Source organism: Vespa mandarinia, chromosome 3, assembly GCF_050613455.1.
Source record: "Vespa mandarinia isolate Hongniang chromosome 3, ASM5061345v1, whole genome shotgun sequence".
Lineage (NCBI taxonomy): Eukaryota > Metazoa > Arthropoda > Insecta > Hymenoptera > Vespidae > Vespa > Vespa mandarinia.
In genome coordinates, this window is record NC_140812.1 from 9,472,394 (window position 1) to 9,492,083 (window position 19,690).

Genomic DNA, 19,690 nt, shown 5'->3' on the forward strand with positions numbered 1-19,690 from the left:
TTTTCATGTGTGTATAATTTTTGACCTCGGAGTTCGTTGCGTTACCGTAAAGTCAATAAGAATGAAATCTTCATTGAATCCGACATATGTGATAGCAGTTCTCTCTTACATTCCGACGAGTAAACATCTAATTTAAAATTATTTATACTTTTGATTTATAAAATTATATTGATACTTTTGTCCTTGATAATTTCGATACATGATCGCCCCATCTAATACAAATGATATATGAAGAAAAGTATAAAACGTTTCTTTTGTATTCGTCCGCCATTGTTTTTTCTTATCTTACTATTGTACTATAATATATCAGTATTAAGAAATTATTTTTAAGAAAATATTAAACAAATTTTTATTTTTATCGTAGATTTATATATTAATTCTTATATATGTCAATTATATTTATTATTATTTATGTATTTATCGTAAAAACAAATGCATAGCGATGTTGTATTTAACATGAATCACTGCGAGATGAATGCTATCATAAAAAAAAGATATACTTATTAGAGATTGAAAAATTTCAATTCACAATCTACTAATAATACTTATTGCAAACTCACACGAAACGAATTGTTATATATGCGTAAAAGGAAAATAATCAAACAAACTTCTATACCGACATGATAAATACCTGATGAGATCGCTTGTATTTGTAATTCATATTTTGTCCATAGCTGTCGCTGAAGTCACACATATTTCGAATAAATAAATGATACTGAATTTCATTAACGTCATCATGTAGTGGAAATTCCAATTAATAAGATTTAATTGAAATATTATTATTTGTCGATAATAAAAAGTAATGAAATAATTTGTGAATGTTGTTCTTTTTTAAATTAAATAAAAGTTAACGATAAATATATTTTAACGTGATGACTTCAACGTTTGTCAAAAATATTAAATACATTTATCAATTGCCAGTTTTAGAACGATTAGAAATATGTAAATTATTAGATCAAGATAATAAATGGGAAGAACTTGCGGGTAAGTATCTATAAGAGAAATTTTATTTAACCTCAACTAAATTATTTGCTATGTTATAATTTACAGGTAAATGGATGCAATATGATGTATCCTTTATTTGTAGTTTACGAAAACAGAAAAGTCCTACGGAAGAATTATTAAATAATTGGGGTCTTCATAATCATACCATTTTGGAACTGTTTATTTTGTTATCAAGAATGAAACATTATGAATCAATGGTCTTTTTAAAGTCGTTTGTAGATAAAAAATTGCATTGCTTATTAAATAATAACAATAATAATCCTTTAAGGATGTCCAATAATCAAGAGGTTGATAAAAATACTAAGGATTTAAAGATCGGTATACAAAATTTTAATCAAAGGATTTCCCCGAGACTAGATGCCAGAAAAGTAATTCCGAATGAAAATACCAAAGAAGCATCTTACAAAATAATAAATCAATCTTTAGATAATCTACAATCTGTAGTTGCATCGAGTAATTCAAATAATTTACTTGTGCCATTCCTAGCACATCGTTTATCACCTTTACAACAGAATAAAACCAATTCCCAAAAATCTCAGATTCCTATATTAAAGCCTGAAACAACTTTACCGCGTGTTTCATATAATGAACTTGAAATTGCTACAAATGGTTGGTTGAAACATAACATATTGGGAAAAGGTGGTTTTGGAATAGTTTATAGAGGTTTATATTTATTTCAATATTTGTATTATAATAGTATTAATAATTATTATAGTAATATTTTAATACTATTATTATAATAATACTTTAATACTATTATAATAATATAAGTAATTATTATAATAGTATTAAAGAATGAATACAAATTTATTATTTTTGTAGGTATATGGAAAAATACAAATGTAGCTATTAAAAAGCTCGAATACAAAAAGGCAAATCCTGATGAAAGTTATTTAGTTCAACTTCAGCAATCACTCAAAGAGATAGAAATATTGAATTCTTATCCGCATGAAAATATTTTGTCATTATATGCATACAATTTAGATGGCCATGTACCTTGTCTTGTTTATCAATTGATGCAAAATGGTTCATTGGAAGATAATTTGCTTTTAAAACATATAAGTCGACCACTATCTTGGCTGCAACGTCATGAAATTGCAAAGGGTACTGCACGTGGTTTACAATATTTACATACCATTGGAGAAAAACCTTTAATTCATGGCGATATTAAAAGTGCAAACATTTTGCTAGATAAAAATTTTGAACCTAAAATCGGAGATTTTGGTTTAGCAAGAAAGGGTGAAAAGGATTTTATGAAAGTAATATATTAAAAAATTAACAAATGTAAAGTAAAAATTTTAATAATTTGATTAAAAATTATAATTATTCCTTTTTTTGTTTTTTTTTTTGCTAGGTGAGTAGAATTCATGGTACGAGACCATATCTGCCAGATGATTTCTTATATGGAAGACAATTATCTACGAAAATAGATACATACAGTTATGGAATTGTATTGTTCGAATTAGCCACAGGACTTCCGCCTTATGATGATAATAGACCACAAAAAAAGTTTTTAAAAGAATTTATAGATAGTATTGAAGATCAATATTTACATTTATTGATTGATAAGAAAGCAGGAGACAAAGATAAACAAGCATATAGCAACTTTATAGTATTGGGAAAATGGTGTTCTAATCGTATGGCCCAAGATAGACCTGAAATGGAAGTTGTATTTCGCAAAATAGATTCTTTATGATATTGTTTTAGATTTCTATTGTTGACAAACTCACAAGTGTACAGATATTATTAAGTGTATATTTTATAATTATTAAACATAAAAAAATGCTCTATTATATGATCTAAATAATGTAAATAGAATGTGATTTATAAAAGTAATATAAAACACTGATATATATATATGTAATAATTATTATATTTATTTATAGATTTGTCTGTAAAAACAAAATTAAATTTTATTTTATTACATTGCAAACATTTCGTACACATTCAACATGTTTACATTGTAAACATTTCGTACACGTTCAACATGTTTACATTATAAACATTTCTTAGATATGTGGCTGAATATATAATTTAATGATAGTAAAAATAATTATACATTAATAATAATCTGAATTCAACAATTTTATTCTTTGTCAAGAGTTATAAATTGTTGGATTATAGGAGACTAACCTCTTAGCAACATCCAAAATACCTTATATATTTTAATCAGAAATTATGTACAGAAAAAAAGATTTTAATTAATACATACTATTTATAATGCAGCACAATGTTTATATTTTTGATATGATATACGATTGTTCTTTTATAAATTAAAAAGTTTTTACTTTTAAAATGTTTCATTCATAAATTATATATTTATCAGATATTACTTATGTAATTAATTTAAAAAAATTGACTTTGGATTATGAGAAATGTTTCAATAATTTTTAGAAATTGTCGTATTATTAGTAAAAAATATATTTTAATTATGCTAATTAATCACATATTTATCATAACTACTTTCCCATGACCAGTCTTGAAATAGTATTATATTTATGAGTAATAACAATAACAATAATAATAATAATAATAATAATAATAATAATAATAATAATAATAATAGTAAAAATAATAATAAACAATAACAATAGTAATAATACAAAAAATAAAACTAATAATTCTTTTTTCTTCTACAGAATTAATTTTATATAATTTTGATATAGAATTAAGATTCAATGTCATTTAAAATGTCACTTAAAAATATAATGAATATTATATTGATATATTACTGATAATTTTCTTTTATATCAAAACTTTTATTTCTAGAAATATTTACTTATAAAAAATTTTTAATTTTATTTTGTGTGTATGTATGTGCGTGCGAGGATGTGTGTGTGTGTATGTATGTCTATGTATATACCATGATTAGAACCTAACTTATACCTGTACATTAGAAAATGAATAAAAGTAAATATTATGAATTAACTATACAAATCCGACTTTGATTTAATCTTTTCATTATTCGGTAAGATATGTATAGTAGTATTTTGGCCATATCCTAAAGGTATCCTCAAATCTGCGCTATCCCTTCTATCAAAGTCAAATTGTTGTTCTCGATGCTGATTGAACATCCAAATAGATGCTGCCAGCGATAAAATGATCAACGTAATGCCAATGATCATTAATAAGTACATTATCACAGTTTGCATGATAGGAAATATTTTAACAAGCATTTTTAATACAAGTAACCAATTACTCGGCACAGATGGCATTGTCTATAAATGAAAGATTAGAGAATGTTGATATATATAAACATATATATAATATACATATATAAATGGCAATTGTATAAATTGTAGATAACATATGTATATAGAACTATTTGAAAAAAAAAAGCTTACCAAATCGCTCCACAATAATGGTACTATTATATTATTAAATGGTTTGATTTTTGAATTATATTTCGTATCATACATCACAAGATTCGTTTGTATTCTAGAGTTTACTTTTATTATCATGCCTGTGTCCTAAAAATAAAATAATTAAAATATATATATGTATATATATAATAAAAATATCGAATATAACAAAATATTTCCAACGTTATTAGAAACACAAGCATATGATTAATTACTATAGCTTACAGGTTGAATTAGAACTTGGGTAGCATGTTTTTCTGGATCTGGATGAAGGCCTTCCACTTCATTTATCAAACTTGGATCACCGTCAAGAAAATGTGGTAAAGATACAGCTGCAGGAATATCTGTTAAAAAAAGAAAAAAAAAACAAAGAAAAAAGGAAGGAAAAAAGAAAAAAAAAATAGTTAAAATTTCTTTAGTTCTTCATAATAAAAAATAAAAATCGCGAATTTCTTACTCAACAGATATACTATTAATAATATGGATATTTTTACAATTATTTCTTAAAATCATAAAAAAAAAAAAAACAAAAGAAAATTACACATACATTAATCAGTCAACTTACTAAAATAACATGCCGTTAAGTCTGAAAGTCCTTTCCTATGACATTTTTTTAATTTGCGACAATAACATTCGTTGTCCGGATTTTCATTTGGAGGATCCAAAAAATCTTCCGACATGGTATAAAGATAGGTTGGAATACCGTCCTCCGTGACAACCTCTTTTTTAAATACTATCGGTAAAGTTCTGCAAAATGCTTTTCGAAAAATTCGAAAGACAGCACGTTTATCCAAATTCGGTGGAAACATCGTTCCTTCTATAGCTCCTTGAATCCGATTACATATTGTATTTCTATAAATTGAACGTATACATTTTTGTAAATATTTAAACATACACGTACTCAATCTTCATTGTAAATTTAACTATTTTAAAAAGAAAATTAATTTTTATACGTTTGATTTTTAGACACATGAAGTTATTACTTCATACACGATGTCCATAATCGTAGATTTTAGAAATCATAAAAGTTCTATTTACAAATTTATTTAAAAAAAACAATTAGTACATTATCGTGTATAAATATAAAACTTTATGAATAATTTGTTTTTTTCTTTTCAGCTATTACTATTAACGTAAACTTACTCCGGATAAGTTTTGTTATCCTTCTCATCGCGATATCCCCAATTAGACAATCCAGGACTTCCATTGTAGGTTTCGATACTTAGATATCGTCCACTTTCATTTCTCATATCATCATTTTTACGAATATTTATGTTGATAATGTTGTCACCTTCGTCGTACATCTGTAGAAAAAAGATTCATTTCTTGTATAAAATGAATAAAAATTGTATTGAATTAGACAATAAGTAATACAGAAATTGTTGGGATATTTTAGATTATTTTCGAGTTTTAATTTTTTTTATTAATAATGAGAGTGGTATTTTTTTTTTTTTCAATAAAATATTTCGATATTAATTATTGACCAATATTCAATACTTATATAGACATTATACAGAATATCTTTCAGGTAATATTCTCTCAATTTACGTCATTATTATTGTCCATATCGTATATATTTCAAATAAAAGTTTAATGGCTTCGAGGAGGATATATTGTTATTAGTTCCAAGATTATTAGAACCATCATAATGTTCGTTGATGATAAGTAACGTGATAATACTGATAATAAAACAGGAATATTTAACGTTGATAAAGAAAAAGCAAGAATATTTAAGGATCGATAAGAAATATAATAAGAATAAATGAATAAATAATCAGTTTAATTATCTATCGCATACGTCAATGATAAAAAAAAAAATCTGTTTTTCCATAGAATTTTATTACCGTATATAAATATTTATAGTCTCGATTAGGACAAAATCATTAAAGATTGTTAACTTTTTGAACTTTGATACAAGTTTATGTGCTCGGTGAAAGGTATCAAGCGTTAAAACCTGCAGTAGTTCAAAGTACGAACGTTATCTATGTATGTACGTTACGTATGTATATATATATGTATGTATAGTGGCTCGTGAAAGTAGGTATGTACATATATTGATAAAAAAATTAATGAAATATGCAACTTCGATTTAATCTCTCTTCCCTTCTCTGAAAAAAAGATAGACTAGAAAAAAATTGTTTTTATTCGTAAATAATCTAGTTCATAAGTTCACATGAATATACTTTTGATAGTCACCCGACAATAATTGCTTTAATAATCGATTTACTTGTTAATGAGACTAAATCGTTTCTCATGATAATATTATGACAAGGAATGATAATAAAAATAATGAGATTCTATCAATTAATCACAGCTACATTATTATATACTTATCAGTTCGCATTTTTATGGTTGTTATTGTATTTAAATATTCACAGAGCAAGTTACATTTAAAGATTATATTGTATAATTTATTTGTTTGTTATCGGTCGTATCAATAATTTTATAGGAAATTGATTTATATATATAAAAAATAGATTACTTACCCTATCAAGAAGACCAAATTTTCTAAACTTGAAATAAGATGGTAATATGTCGGTCGCTAACTTGACCAAGGTATCATCGTAACCCCATAAATAATCATAAGCTGTGATATTCAGTATGGGTTTGCTACCGATCATGTTGGTCAGTTGCGTCAAAGGATAATTAATAAAAAATCCAGAATCGTGCAACGCAGACGTTATGCCCTGAAATACAAATTGGTACATGTAGTAAGCACATATATATATATATATTTATATTTATATAATATATAATATATAATATATATAAGTATATACATATATTATACATATACTTATATATATTTTTTTTTTCTTTCATTATAGCTGCGTGAAATATATGATTGATTACAAAATGGATAGAATATCATTTAATTTGAAATAAAAATTTAACATCAAAGTTAAATGATCACGCGTTATACTTAACCACTTTACGCAACATTTACACTACGAAGTCAAGGTTCTAGCCAGTTGATACATTGAAAGTAAAAATATTTTCCGATTCGAATCATAGCCAATACCAGTTTTTAAATGTACGCAAACACTTTGCCTTGAATTGTACAATCATTAAAAGAAGAAAAAAAAAAATATATATATATATATATATATATATATATATATATATTGCGCTCATTATATGATTGTGTGACTTAAATATGACTTTTATCTAAAATTGTGAAACAATAATAAATTTTGATAAAATTAAATTGGAAATATATGAAACGTTAGAAGTCTTGTTATTATTAATTTATATATCATTAAATTTATATATCATACATGTTGTCTCGAATTAAATCTCTATAATTAATATTTTAATATAATTAATATAATATTATTAATAATTATTATAATATATTATTGTGTGATATTTTTTATCGCTTACCAACATCGGAATATTCGGTACATTAACATAATCTTTTGTGGGATCGCTCTTTGATAATTTTGGCACGAAAAATACAGTCCTCTTTGGAATATAAGTTATAGTACCGTTATCGTTAAATGTTACATTTGTATTTTCTAAAAATTCTCTGCAATGTTATTAAACAATGTAAATATTAAATCATATAAATAAAATATAAATAGATACTACCTACTCGATTGAACGATATAATATACGTACTGATGATTATGAAAGTGATCTAACGTAAGTCATTAGAGATATTAAAAATAAAGAACATATTTTCCCTTCTCTCACGCGCTGTTCTTCTTTTTTAAAATCGTATAATAGAATGATTTTTCAAAAATAAATATATTTAGATAGGTACCTATTATATGATTATCAATTATATACACGGTATTATTAAAAATTTTTTATTACAATGAAATAATTATATTTTATGAAAAAAAAATATATTTATATACATGAATACTTATGTTTTCTGCGTTTATTAATTTTATACAAATAATTTTTAAATAATTCCAATACCAAAATGATAATTATTGATAATCATATTTCAAAATGAAAATTATAATATTACTTATTGATATATTTAATAATATTACTTATTGATATACTTTTATAATCACCAGCTCGTACGTACATTTTATACGTAATATACGATTCACTTACTGATATACATAGGGCCCAACTTCATTCAGTTTTAATTTTTCCTTTCCTTTTAAAAACTCGACAGGATTAGTGATATTAAAAAGGTATACTTTAATAAATATATCGATAGGAGGTTGTTTCCATATAGAGTAAACCATCGAGTCAACTCTGAATTCTAAATTCTAAGGAGAAGTAATAAGATGTATTTAAAATATGAGATATATATATATATAGCTTCGCGTTAAAATAAAAATGTTTATATATATATATATAAACATTATACAACAAAATAAAAATGTTTATATATATATATATAAACATTATACAACAAAATAAAAATGTTTATATATATATATATATATAAACATTATATAACAAAATAAAAATGTTTATATATATATATATATATATATAAACATTTTTATTTCAACGCGAAGCTATATATATTGTACTTACGTAATCTATGATCAATTTTAAAGGATTGATGACATAAATCGTATAGCTCAATAGGCTGCAGACCAAGCCGACCATAAATAAAATGATACATTCTAAAAAGTAAAATTAATTTCATTAAAAATTCTATTTCCTCAGGTATTTATATACGAGCGAATTTTTTTATTTATTATACTTCCGGCAATTAATTTTAAAAAAAGAATATGTATTGGTTTTTTTTATTAAAAATTGGTAAGCAAAAGAAGATGTCTATATACATACATATGTACATAGATATATATATATATATATATGTTCCAAAAGATCGTTTTTTTTTATTTCTCATATTTTTTTCTCTCACAAAAAATATTTTCTACAGAAAAATATGATGGAATTTAAGTTCATTTTTTGAAATTATATTTTACATGATAAATATAGATATGGAGAGAGAGAGAGAGAGAGAGAGAGAGAGAGAGAGAGAGAGAGAGAGAGAGAGAGAGAGAGATGTATTACAACGCCACACAAGATTTTTTTCTGTAAATGTTTAAATATTTAACAAATATAACGTTTATCATATTTCCTTCTAATACGAAACGCAGTTATATTAAATGAATTTCTGTGAATTATTTAATTATGCGAACTGATTAGAAATTTGTTCCATTCATTGGAAAATCAATTTATCATTATGCAATATGTATATTATAATTCGATTTGACTAAAAACAATAACAAGTATTTGTGATAAATAATTTAGAAAAACATATGATATCTTGTATATCATTTTTTTTTTTAATCATTGTCATGATTGATCATTACTTCCTTTAAATTTTCTCATTCCATACACTTTCTGCATTAATTTCAAAAGATAGAAAAAAAAAAGAAAAAAAGAAAGAAAGAAATGTTATATAAACGTATCTCTTATACATTTCTTTTTTGTAGAAATCAGGAATTCGTTTTTTTTTTCTTATATTAGGAATATTTCTTTGAAATTCGTTTAATATATTTATTTTTTATCTTATCATGAGAAATGAGGAATATATATAAAAATATGATATATAATAAAAATGAGGAATATATATAATAAATATAATACACTGTAGAGGAATTAATACTTTATAATGTTATTTATATCTATATATAAGATATCAAATTTAATTTTCAAATAAAAATATATTAGTGTTAATTATTTAAAATATAAACTAATAAAAATTTCTACATAGGTATAATTATTGGACAATTTAATATGTACAAATATAGTATAGACCAAAAGTGATTTAGGCGACTTAAAAAAAATATGAATTACTTTATTTAAATATTAAAACGTTTTTTTTTTAAATCTTAAAACTACAACTTCTGGACTTGTAAGACTCAATTTAAATCAAAATTAATCTAAAAACCTCGAAGAAGTGTTTTTAGCTCACCTTATATATTAAAGTTCATTATAGATATAAATAAATTATTAATCTATTAAAAAGAGTAAAAGGAATTGAAATACGAATAAGAAAATGGAATATTGCTTATTTCCATTAACATGGGAATCAGTTAATGAGATGCAAGAAACCAGATTCGATTCGATTGAAGTGGTCAGTCAAATGATAATATGAAGCGATGATGTAACAATAAATATATCCAGTTGTTGACAAAGAAAACAAAAATTTAAACAAAATTGTATAAATGCTATTTATGAAGTTGATAGTTTTAAACTTCTAATCAGTATTTTGAATTAATTAATGATCGTAGTATTGATAATAATATATCAATAAGTATATAATGCAACTGACGAAATTTAATTATTTATATTGATCAAAATATTCCTGTATATTGATCATTTATTTTATAAAAATATTTATCATTAATTAATAAAAATACTGATCAAATAAATAGAAGTGAAATTCAAATTGACGTGTAAAACAATTTATTAATATGATGATATTATTTCTAGATTAATTATCGAATTTTAACATGAAATATTGTTTAAATTGTATTTATGTTAATGTTATGTAAATAATGACGACGAATAACGTAGATACGTAAAATCTTTCATTTAAACAACTTCTAATTCTCAAATTTAGGATCATGGAGAAATTACTATTTTCTTGTAAAATATACTGAAAGAAAAAAAAAAAAAAAGAAAAGGAAATCGTTCAAGTTAATCAATAAATCTTTGAGTTTAATATTCAATCCCCATCGACATGTAACAAAATAGATGCGGAAGTTACATGAGTAATTCATTCTATTTGATCTTAAAATGAATACGTGATAATACGTAAATAAGTAGGTATTTTTCTTCGATGATAATTACTCATAGCGTATAAATATGTATAAGTATGCGTGTGTATATATATATATATATATATATATATATATATATATATATATATATATGTAATCTGATAGTAGTAAAACTTTCAATAGAAAAACATTAGAACACTTTTATGCAATTAAACAGATATATTTTTTTCGAAGGAAATCAAAAAGCTAATAGCTTTTATATCTTACTTTAATTCTTTGTTAAGTTATTTATATTCTATTTTTATTGCAAAGATGTGTGTATTATCTATTTTGCATTTTCTTATATAAATTGTTTTTGGTTTTTTATTTTTTTATTTTTCCTAAGAATGTAATTCTTTTACAGGAAATGTTATTCATGCAAATTTCTATTGAATAAATCTTATCTTTAATCTGCAATATCAATCAGATCAAGTTTTTATAAATCTGATAATTTGTGATAATCGTAAGTAAACATTGAGAAAAAAATACGATTGATATCGATTGTTAATATGAATAGATCAAAAAAGAAGAACAAAATAAAATAAAACAAAGCAAAATAAACTAAAGCGAGTATTTCAATTAATATGTAATTATTATATATTTAATTGATATATAATTGAAATATATGATGCAAAAGTAGATACAAAGTTTAATCGTGCAATCGAATTAATATATTTTGAAAGATATTTACAGGATACAGATACGATAATCAATCAAACGTATTTAAAAATTGTTTTAAATTCTCGTTTTGTATTTTTTATCGCTCTTATATAAAGAATAAGAACAAAACAATTTTTTTTTGTTTCTAATCCCTCTCATACTACATATAACGTGCTAATTTTTTCATGCATACATATATTAAAAAATTTCAAATATAAAGAAAATTATACGTTTAATTTAATTAAAAAGAAAATATATTATTCATTTTATTTAATCTAAAAAGAAAAAAATATATGATCGATAACACAATACGGGTATTATTTTCTAATCCTTCCGATACTCTCGTATAAGATGCTAATTTCACAGATGCTGTTGATAGATATTATTGTAATATATATGTATATATATGTATATATATAGTAAAAGATTTCAAAGATACAAAAAATGAATTATTAATGCGTTAACGTATATATAATATCTATCAATATAATTTCAATAAATTTATTTAATTCAAAGAAAAGAAAAAAGAAGAAATAAAACTATTCGAGATGTTAATGCGTTTATTTTAAAAAGAAAAATAGATTTTGTAATTTCTTTTAATATTTATAAGGTGGAAAAAAAGCATTACAAGAAAATGACTGTATAGTTAATCATTCATTCAACAGTTTCAAAAGAAATGTGACTAATAAATAAGAGATGTGTCCTTATTCATTTAAAAACGACCAATAGAGAAATATAAGGAAAGAAACATCTACATAGACTTTAAATAAGGTCAAGATCGAGCACAACCGTTTACACTTTTCTTCATGCATAACGCTTTCCAACTTTCATTCAGGAGAATGTAGTCTTATATAATTATCACGTTGAGTATCGTGTTTAGAGCAACGAATTCTTTCTATTTTTTGTTTTGTTTTGTGTTCTGTTTTTTTTTTTTTTTTTTTTTTTTTGATAATACATATCGAGTAGTTTGAAAGTAAAAGTACAATAATTATCGTTAGTCTAGTTTTAACGTGTATAGACATACATTTCTTAACGATAAACAAATGTTTTTCTGATTAAATATCGTGTATACGGGTATATATGTGTAATGGCAAATTTTACATAAAAGATACATTTTTTCACGAAGAAAATTCTTTTTTTTTTATATTTTTTTCCTTTTTTTTTTTTTTTTTTATATGATAATAATATAATATTTCAGTATTACTTCTAATTATTACGAATGCTTCTTTGAAATATTTCTATATATTTGAAAGTTCTTTGAAAAAATAGCCAAAATATAGAAAATTGAAATTAATACATATTGTTTAGATCTAAGGAGAAATGGGGAAATATTATTGTGTAATACTTTTAATATAATCACATTATCAATGAAAGGAAATGTATGATTAAATCGATGATAAAGTTAAGTATAATTATTCCTGTTAATTCATACTTATATCCATAAATAAAACTTTAATACATTTTTTATTTCTCGTTGACCTTATCAATTTTAAATAACGTATGCCATTAAATTGACAATTATTATAATCTATCAATATATGCGACAATATTTTCTACGAACATATTTTCACGTACAATCATCAATTACTACTGAAATTAATTGTTTTGTTTATCTTTTTTTTCTCCTTTTCTCTCTCTCTCTCTCACTCTCTCTCGCTGTCAATTTAAAAGATTAATATCTGTAATTAATATTACTTTTACTTCAATTAAAAAGAAGATATTCATAAAAAAAATGTAACTATCATTTTATCGAACGTTGATGTTTGTTAAAGAACATCGAACGTTTCTTCAATTGATAAATAATGATCGTTTAATTGGACAAGTATGGATAGACCGATAAATTAATTTAATATTTAGATATTCAAGATCGTTGTAATTACAAATATTTCTATTTATTATTTATACTATTAAATGTGATTATTATTATGTCATAATAACGTAGAAATTTAACCGTAAATTTAATCGTAATTGTAGAAATGGTATTGATTACGCAGTTTGTTAAATTTATAAAAAAAATCTTACTCACTTTTAAATTGTTGTAAAGGTATTGTCGATTTCATGGGTGTGACCTGAATCTTACAAATTTTTCTCACTTTAATCACCTCGACACTAGAAACCTAAAACAGTCGTATAACAATAATACTATAATATTGTGATTTACATTTGATAAAATCGCGTATACATTGTATAGCTAAGAGTATATCATTATGTACCTATTATGCATTTATATTTATGTGCAAGAATTAACGTTAAGTGTCGACTTTTAAAATGCTTTTATTATTAATATTATACAAAATATATTAATAAAAGAGAGATCTTTTTTTTTTTACTAAATATAAAATCTTTTTCTTTTCTCAATTTATTGCATAATAGCATATTTCACGTAAATTTTTACAAATTATTTTTGTAAAAACATATAACAAAATTAGTACATTATCATATTAAAACAAAGAAAAATAGGGAAATAAATGATTAATGGCAAATCCTTTTTCATTAATTATGATATAAACGTTTTTAATATTAAACGAAATTTAAATAAATAATATAATATAAACAAAAACAACATATATATATATATATATATATATATATATATATATATAATTCTCTAACTGTTAATTATACTTTAGATCTTATAATTATTGTAACGTCTAAATAAAGAATAAAGGATAATAATTTAAGGATATTAGTTTTTCAAAAAATTACATGAGACGATAGAAAATTATATGTGTAGATGCAATGCGAGCATATGTGTACATTCTGTCAAATAATTCCTAAGAAACTTGTTTAACATAATTCTTAACACTTTATTTCCTCTTGACACAACGGTCTTGACACAAAAGTTCTTGCCTTTTACGTTTAACAAATCTATTTAATTATTTTTCATTACAGCATTCGTCTTTTTTTTTCTTCTTACGAATGATTCAAAAAAAAAAAAAAAATATATATATATATATATATATATATATATATTTTGTTCCGTGCCTTTTTTTTATGAAAGAAACATAATTTATAAACAACGTAAAATAAAAGTGAAAGAAATGTTATCACATTAATTTAACCTTGAATATATAATATAAAATATTACGTTTTTAAAAGGCCATGAGCGTTAAAAATTTATTATTTAAATAAAATATATGTATATTTGTTTGTTTCATCAAAGTAAAAAGATGTGACATGTGTAATCTCATAATGATTTCGATTATTGATTTTTTAGATCTTTTTGAGATTTTGTTCAGATTTATCACATATACACGTTGATATAGCGAAAGTTAACAAAATATTTAATCCGTGACAATGCCGATAGCGGCAATTTTAAATTTTGTTTTTTATTGATGTACATACATATCTATCTATATACATACATACATACATAGATATATACATACCTACATACGTTATACATACACGCATGCACACGATACTAATTGCATTATACAATTAGTATAATACATTATAATGATCGATCGTTAATACGTAATTGTCGTGTGAATAATTAATTAAATTTTTAAATGTTATATTAAAACAATGGATATTATTTTATAAAATAGTTTTATTTATCAGTCAGATATTCTTTTATTGATTTTCGATTCCGGAAAGGGGTCTCTTTTTTGTTAATAGTTAAATTCGAGATCGACATCTTTCGACGCGATTCAGAAAGAGAGAGAAAGAAAGAGAGAGAAAGAGAGATTCTGTGTATTGATTAATTACTTAATAATAAAATTTTAACAAGAAAATGATTTTTTGTTAGAAAATTCTCGACTTGGTATTATTTGTTTATTAATCATTTCTAAATTGATAGATGAATAAACAAATTTAAATTAACAGGTTTACTCGATAAAATTTATCAAGTCCGCGATTATGATGTGAATGATAGAAACGTATGCATAATGTAAAAAAAAAAAAATAATATCCTGATATTATATAAGACAAATGAAAAAAGATTATCGGATATTAAATATCTGCAATAAAAGCTTATAATAATAATAATAATAATAATAATAATAATAATAATAATAATAATAATAATAATAATAATAATAATAATAATAATAATAATAATAATAATAATAATAATAATAATAATAATAATAATAATAATAATAATAATAATAATAATAATAATAATAATAATAATAATAATAACAATAATAAAAGATAATCGTATCATCTTTGATGAAACATTAAACGATTTATCCAGATATACGATTTATATATATACATATGTATGTGCATACAATCAAGTAAATAGAATATTTTTACGTTAACAAAATAAAAAAAAAAAAGAAAAGAAAAGAAAGGAAATATTGAAATAAATATACTATGAGAAGATATCCTGATGTATATACATTTAGAAAACCTATCTATTCTGAAGTAGGTCGTGTAATAATCTGGATGTAATAATTCATTTGTCGACGTAATATATCATGGATAAAAGTAAAGTTGACCTAATTTTTTTTTCTTAACCTTGAGGAGGCTCTTCTGAAACTAATTATGCATTCCTGATGCACACGTAATATTATCTAGTACATGAGAGATTTTTGAATAAGAAGAGATCCAAGAGATCTGCGATACTATTTGATTTTATCAGGCTCGTCAGTATTGTAGCGATTTCTATACCTGATGACCCACGATGGAAGGTTAGACTCTATATATAAGTATAATACTTACATATGTATTGTACATACGTTGAAAAACGTGAAGCGATTTACCAATTGAGATTAACTATTCGATTTAGATTTTGAATTATCAATATATTGACAGAAGATTTGATATATTTCAAATCGCAATGAAATATACAATCCTTATGTATTTTTTTACCTTCCTGTATTTTTTTTTTTTTTTTTTTTTTATTTTCTTTTTTTTAACTCGAACGAAAAGAGGAAAAAATTTGTATTCGCTAGTGGGTTTAAATGCTATATTCATTGGATTAACATAGTAATATTTCAAAAATACCTATTGACGGTAGACAAATATATAGGTATATTTGTAAATGTATAAATCTTCTTTTGAAATGCAAATGAATGAATGCGCAAACGAACATATCGTACGGCATGCAAACATCTTTCTCTGTTCTGAGATTTTTTTTTTTTTTATGTCGGAGAACTATTTCAGTTTATATATTTCAACATGATATATGGTATTTTTGTCATGATCTTTTCTCTTTCTTTTTTCCAAATTGTTTCATTATTATTACATTATTATTTTATTGTATTTGATTTTTCTTTTTTTTTTGGATATGTACGACTACTTAAAAAATTCTTGAAAATTCAAAATTAAGCATTTATCTAATTATTACTCATGAATAACATATATGATATAATGATAATGATGAAACATGGATAGGAAAAAATTATTCATACAGTAGAAATAAATTATTCATTTAATAGGAAATCGATACGAATGTATCGAATTAATATTAAAATATTTAATATTTTTTTTTGGAAAATATTCGGTATTTTATATCTAAATAAATAAGGACCCTATCGTATTTCGTATTGAAATAATATTTAATATCTCATATCTAAATATAAGTAACACTATTAGTACTTATTATTGAAAAGTTTATATTCATATAACTAACACTATATCAGGTGTTTTGTATTTGAAAAAATATTTGAGCGATATTTTGTATCCAAAGAAGTAACACTGTAGTATTTTTTTTTGTTTTTTCTTGAAAATTTTTACTACTTCATATATTAGGAAAAAAAAGGAATAGTAATACCTAAATAAAAAGAAATTGTATTTGTTTTTCTTTTTTTTACTTTTTTTTTTCTTTTTTAATGAAAATTGTTAAAATTATTTTATATCTAAATGAACAACGCACTAATATTTTTTATTAAAAATTTCTATATTATTCCGATTATTATTTTGATGTAATATTTATACCGTATAACAAATAATTTATTTTTAATACCTAAATAATCGTACGTGTACTTAATAATAATATACGTTTCTGTAAAATACAATACGACTTAAGAAGAATACGATAAGAAAAGACTTGTTTTGATTAATTTACATCTTAACAAATGTGTCATATAATATAAAATGTAAACTTACGTTTTTTTTTTTTTTTTTTCATTAAATTTTAAACTTTCCATTGTTCATTATTGTTTATTTTATAACTATAAGTTTTATCAGTTATAAAAAGGAAAAAAACAACGAGAAGGAACGAAATTGTTTAGGGGAAAAATATTTAAAAAAAGAAAATTTTCCATTAAGTGACAAAATAATTAAATATATAGAAATAACACTTACCAAGCGAAGAGAAATTATTTTCCTCAATGATAAATCGCAAACTGAATTTAAAAATTCGGTTCGAAAAAAGAAAATAAAAAATAGAATAAAAACACTCCGGAATAACACTTCTTTTTTTATATGTATATAGTCCTTCAATAATATGTATATAAATATATATATATATATATATATATATATATTATTTTTTCTTTTTTAGATATTACATTAATCACAAAAGAAAACGCACGAGGTCATACATATAAATATATATTAAAGATTAATAATTTTACCCGCATGTATTTAGATAAACATATCAACGAACGTTTCACGAATAGTACACTCCTTTGCTATCACACTCTCTCTCTTTCCCTCTTTTCTTGATATTAGTGCGTGCAAGTCGTATGTGGACTCTGCTTTATACTGTCTCTTGATCATATAACCCCCCCGAGAATGACGCCAACGACGACGACGACGACGACGACGACGACGACGACGACAACGACGACAACGACGACGACGACGACGACGACTAGAGCGAACAATGTGTCGAATATATTGAAAATGACATTGATATAAAACATAAAACGAATTTATGCTCTCTAGTTTTTCTTCGATTAAGAAATCGCAATAGAAAAAAAAAAGCTAAAAATAAGAAATATTAATTAAACGCATAAAAAAAGCTTCGTACTTCAATGAATACATATGTAAATATAATGAATACATGTGTTTAAAATTGATGTTTGTTTTTATAGACTTTATAATAAAAAAGTAAAAAAAAATATTTATGAAATATTACTGATAACATTTGGAAACAAAAAAAAATGTTTGATAATGGTATCTATGTATATATATATATAAAGTATAAGTATATTTATATATACTTATAATTATATATAAGTATACATAAAATTAACATATCCCTAAAATAAATTCAAAATTTAATTTATTTTAAAATTATAACTAATGTTTTAACTCCTTACTTAATATTATTTCAAAATAAACCTGAGATAGTTTATATTTTATTTATTCTGTAACTATGACCGTGAGTTACAAATGATCTCGTATATAAAATTATACTATATATTTATTCTCTTCTTTATTCTTCTCTTTTTCCTTTTCTTTTTATCTTTTCTTTTTTTTTTTATTCTATTTTTTAAATATTACCTTTCGTATCACAAATATCGGGATAAGTTTTACCAGTGATTTTGTTGACATTACATTCTCAATTACAGACGATTTATACGGAAAAGATAATATTGAAATCTATATCGAAAAACGGAGTTTATATTTAAATTGACTTTTTATTCTCGAACAAAAAAACGATAGATGAAAATTTTTTTTTTTTTATTAAAAAACTTTTATTTTTCTTTTTCTTCTTTTTTTTTCACGCAAAGCGTTTTGTTAAGTTTAATGGTCGAGGTTGATGTTGACTCCATGTTAAAGCAATTTTTTCAAGAGATCTTTAAAGATCAATGAAACAATGAACGTGATTATGTAATTGATTGTAACGACTTATTTTTGATAAAATTTTATATTTTTTAATATTTACTCAGATAGATTAAATAATAAAAGAGAAATGTTTTAAATAATTTTTAATCAGTAAATACGAAATAATAAGAACATTATACAATTTTATACTGAATTTCGATTTTTTTTAATTACTTTCTCTTT

The 19,690-nt window shown here is 23.1% G+C and overlaps 2 protein-coding genes across 4 annotated transcripts; one reads left to right on the forward strand and one right to left on the reverse strand.

Moving 5' to 3' along the window:
• Nucleotides 1-701: 701 nt before the first annotated feature.
• Nucleotides 702-3,483, forward strand: pll (serine/threonine-protein kinase pelle). Its single transcript, XM_035873911.2, has 4 exons — nt 702-984; nt 1,051-1,668; nt 1,828-2,264; nt 2,360-3,483. The coding sequence occupies exons 1-4, from the start codon at nt 873-875 to the stop codon at nt 2,699-2,701; spliced, it is 1,509 nt and encodes a 502-aa protein (XP_035729804.1). The 5' UTR covers nt 702-872; the 3' UTR covers nt 2,702-3,483.
• Nucleotides 3,484-3,668: 185 nt separating this feature from the next.
• On the reverse strand, nt 3,669-18,454 carry LOC118445024 (scavenger receptor class B member 1). Of its 3 annotated transcripts, XM_035873910.2 has the most exons (12): nt 18,310-18,412; nt 18,038-18,078; nt 13,806-13,896; nt 8,874-8,965; nt 8,439-8,599; nt 7,752-7,896; nt 6,854-7,054; nt 5,511-5,671; nt 4,933-5,219; nt 4,593-4,711; nt 4,350-4,475; nt 3,670-4,223 (listed from the first exon to the last, which is right to left on the reverse strand). In XM_035873910.2, the coding sequence occupies exons 3-12, from the start codon at nt 13,837-13,839 to the stop codon at nt 3,930-3,932; spliced, it is 1,620 nt and encodes a 539-aa protein (XP_035729803.2). In that variant the 5' UTR covers nt 13,840-13,896; nt 18,038-18,078; nt 18,310-18,412; the 3' UTR covers nt 3,670-3,929. The 3 variants fall into 3 exon arrangements, with proteins under 3 accessions (XP_035729802.2, XP_035729803.2, XP_085512034.1); XM_035873909.2 differs by lacking the exon at nt 18,038-18,078 and having other exon boundaries at nt 3,669-4,223; nt 18,310-18,454; XM_085655908.1 differs by lacking the exon at nt 18,310-18,412 and having other exon boundaries at nt 18,038-18,285.
• Nucleotides 18,455-19,690: the final 1,236 nt, after the last annotated feature.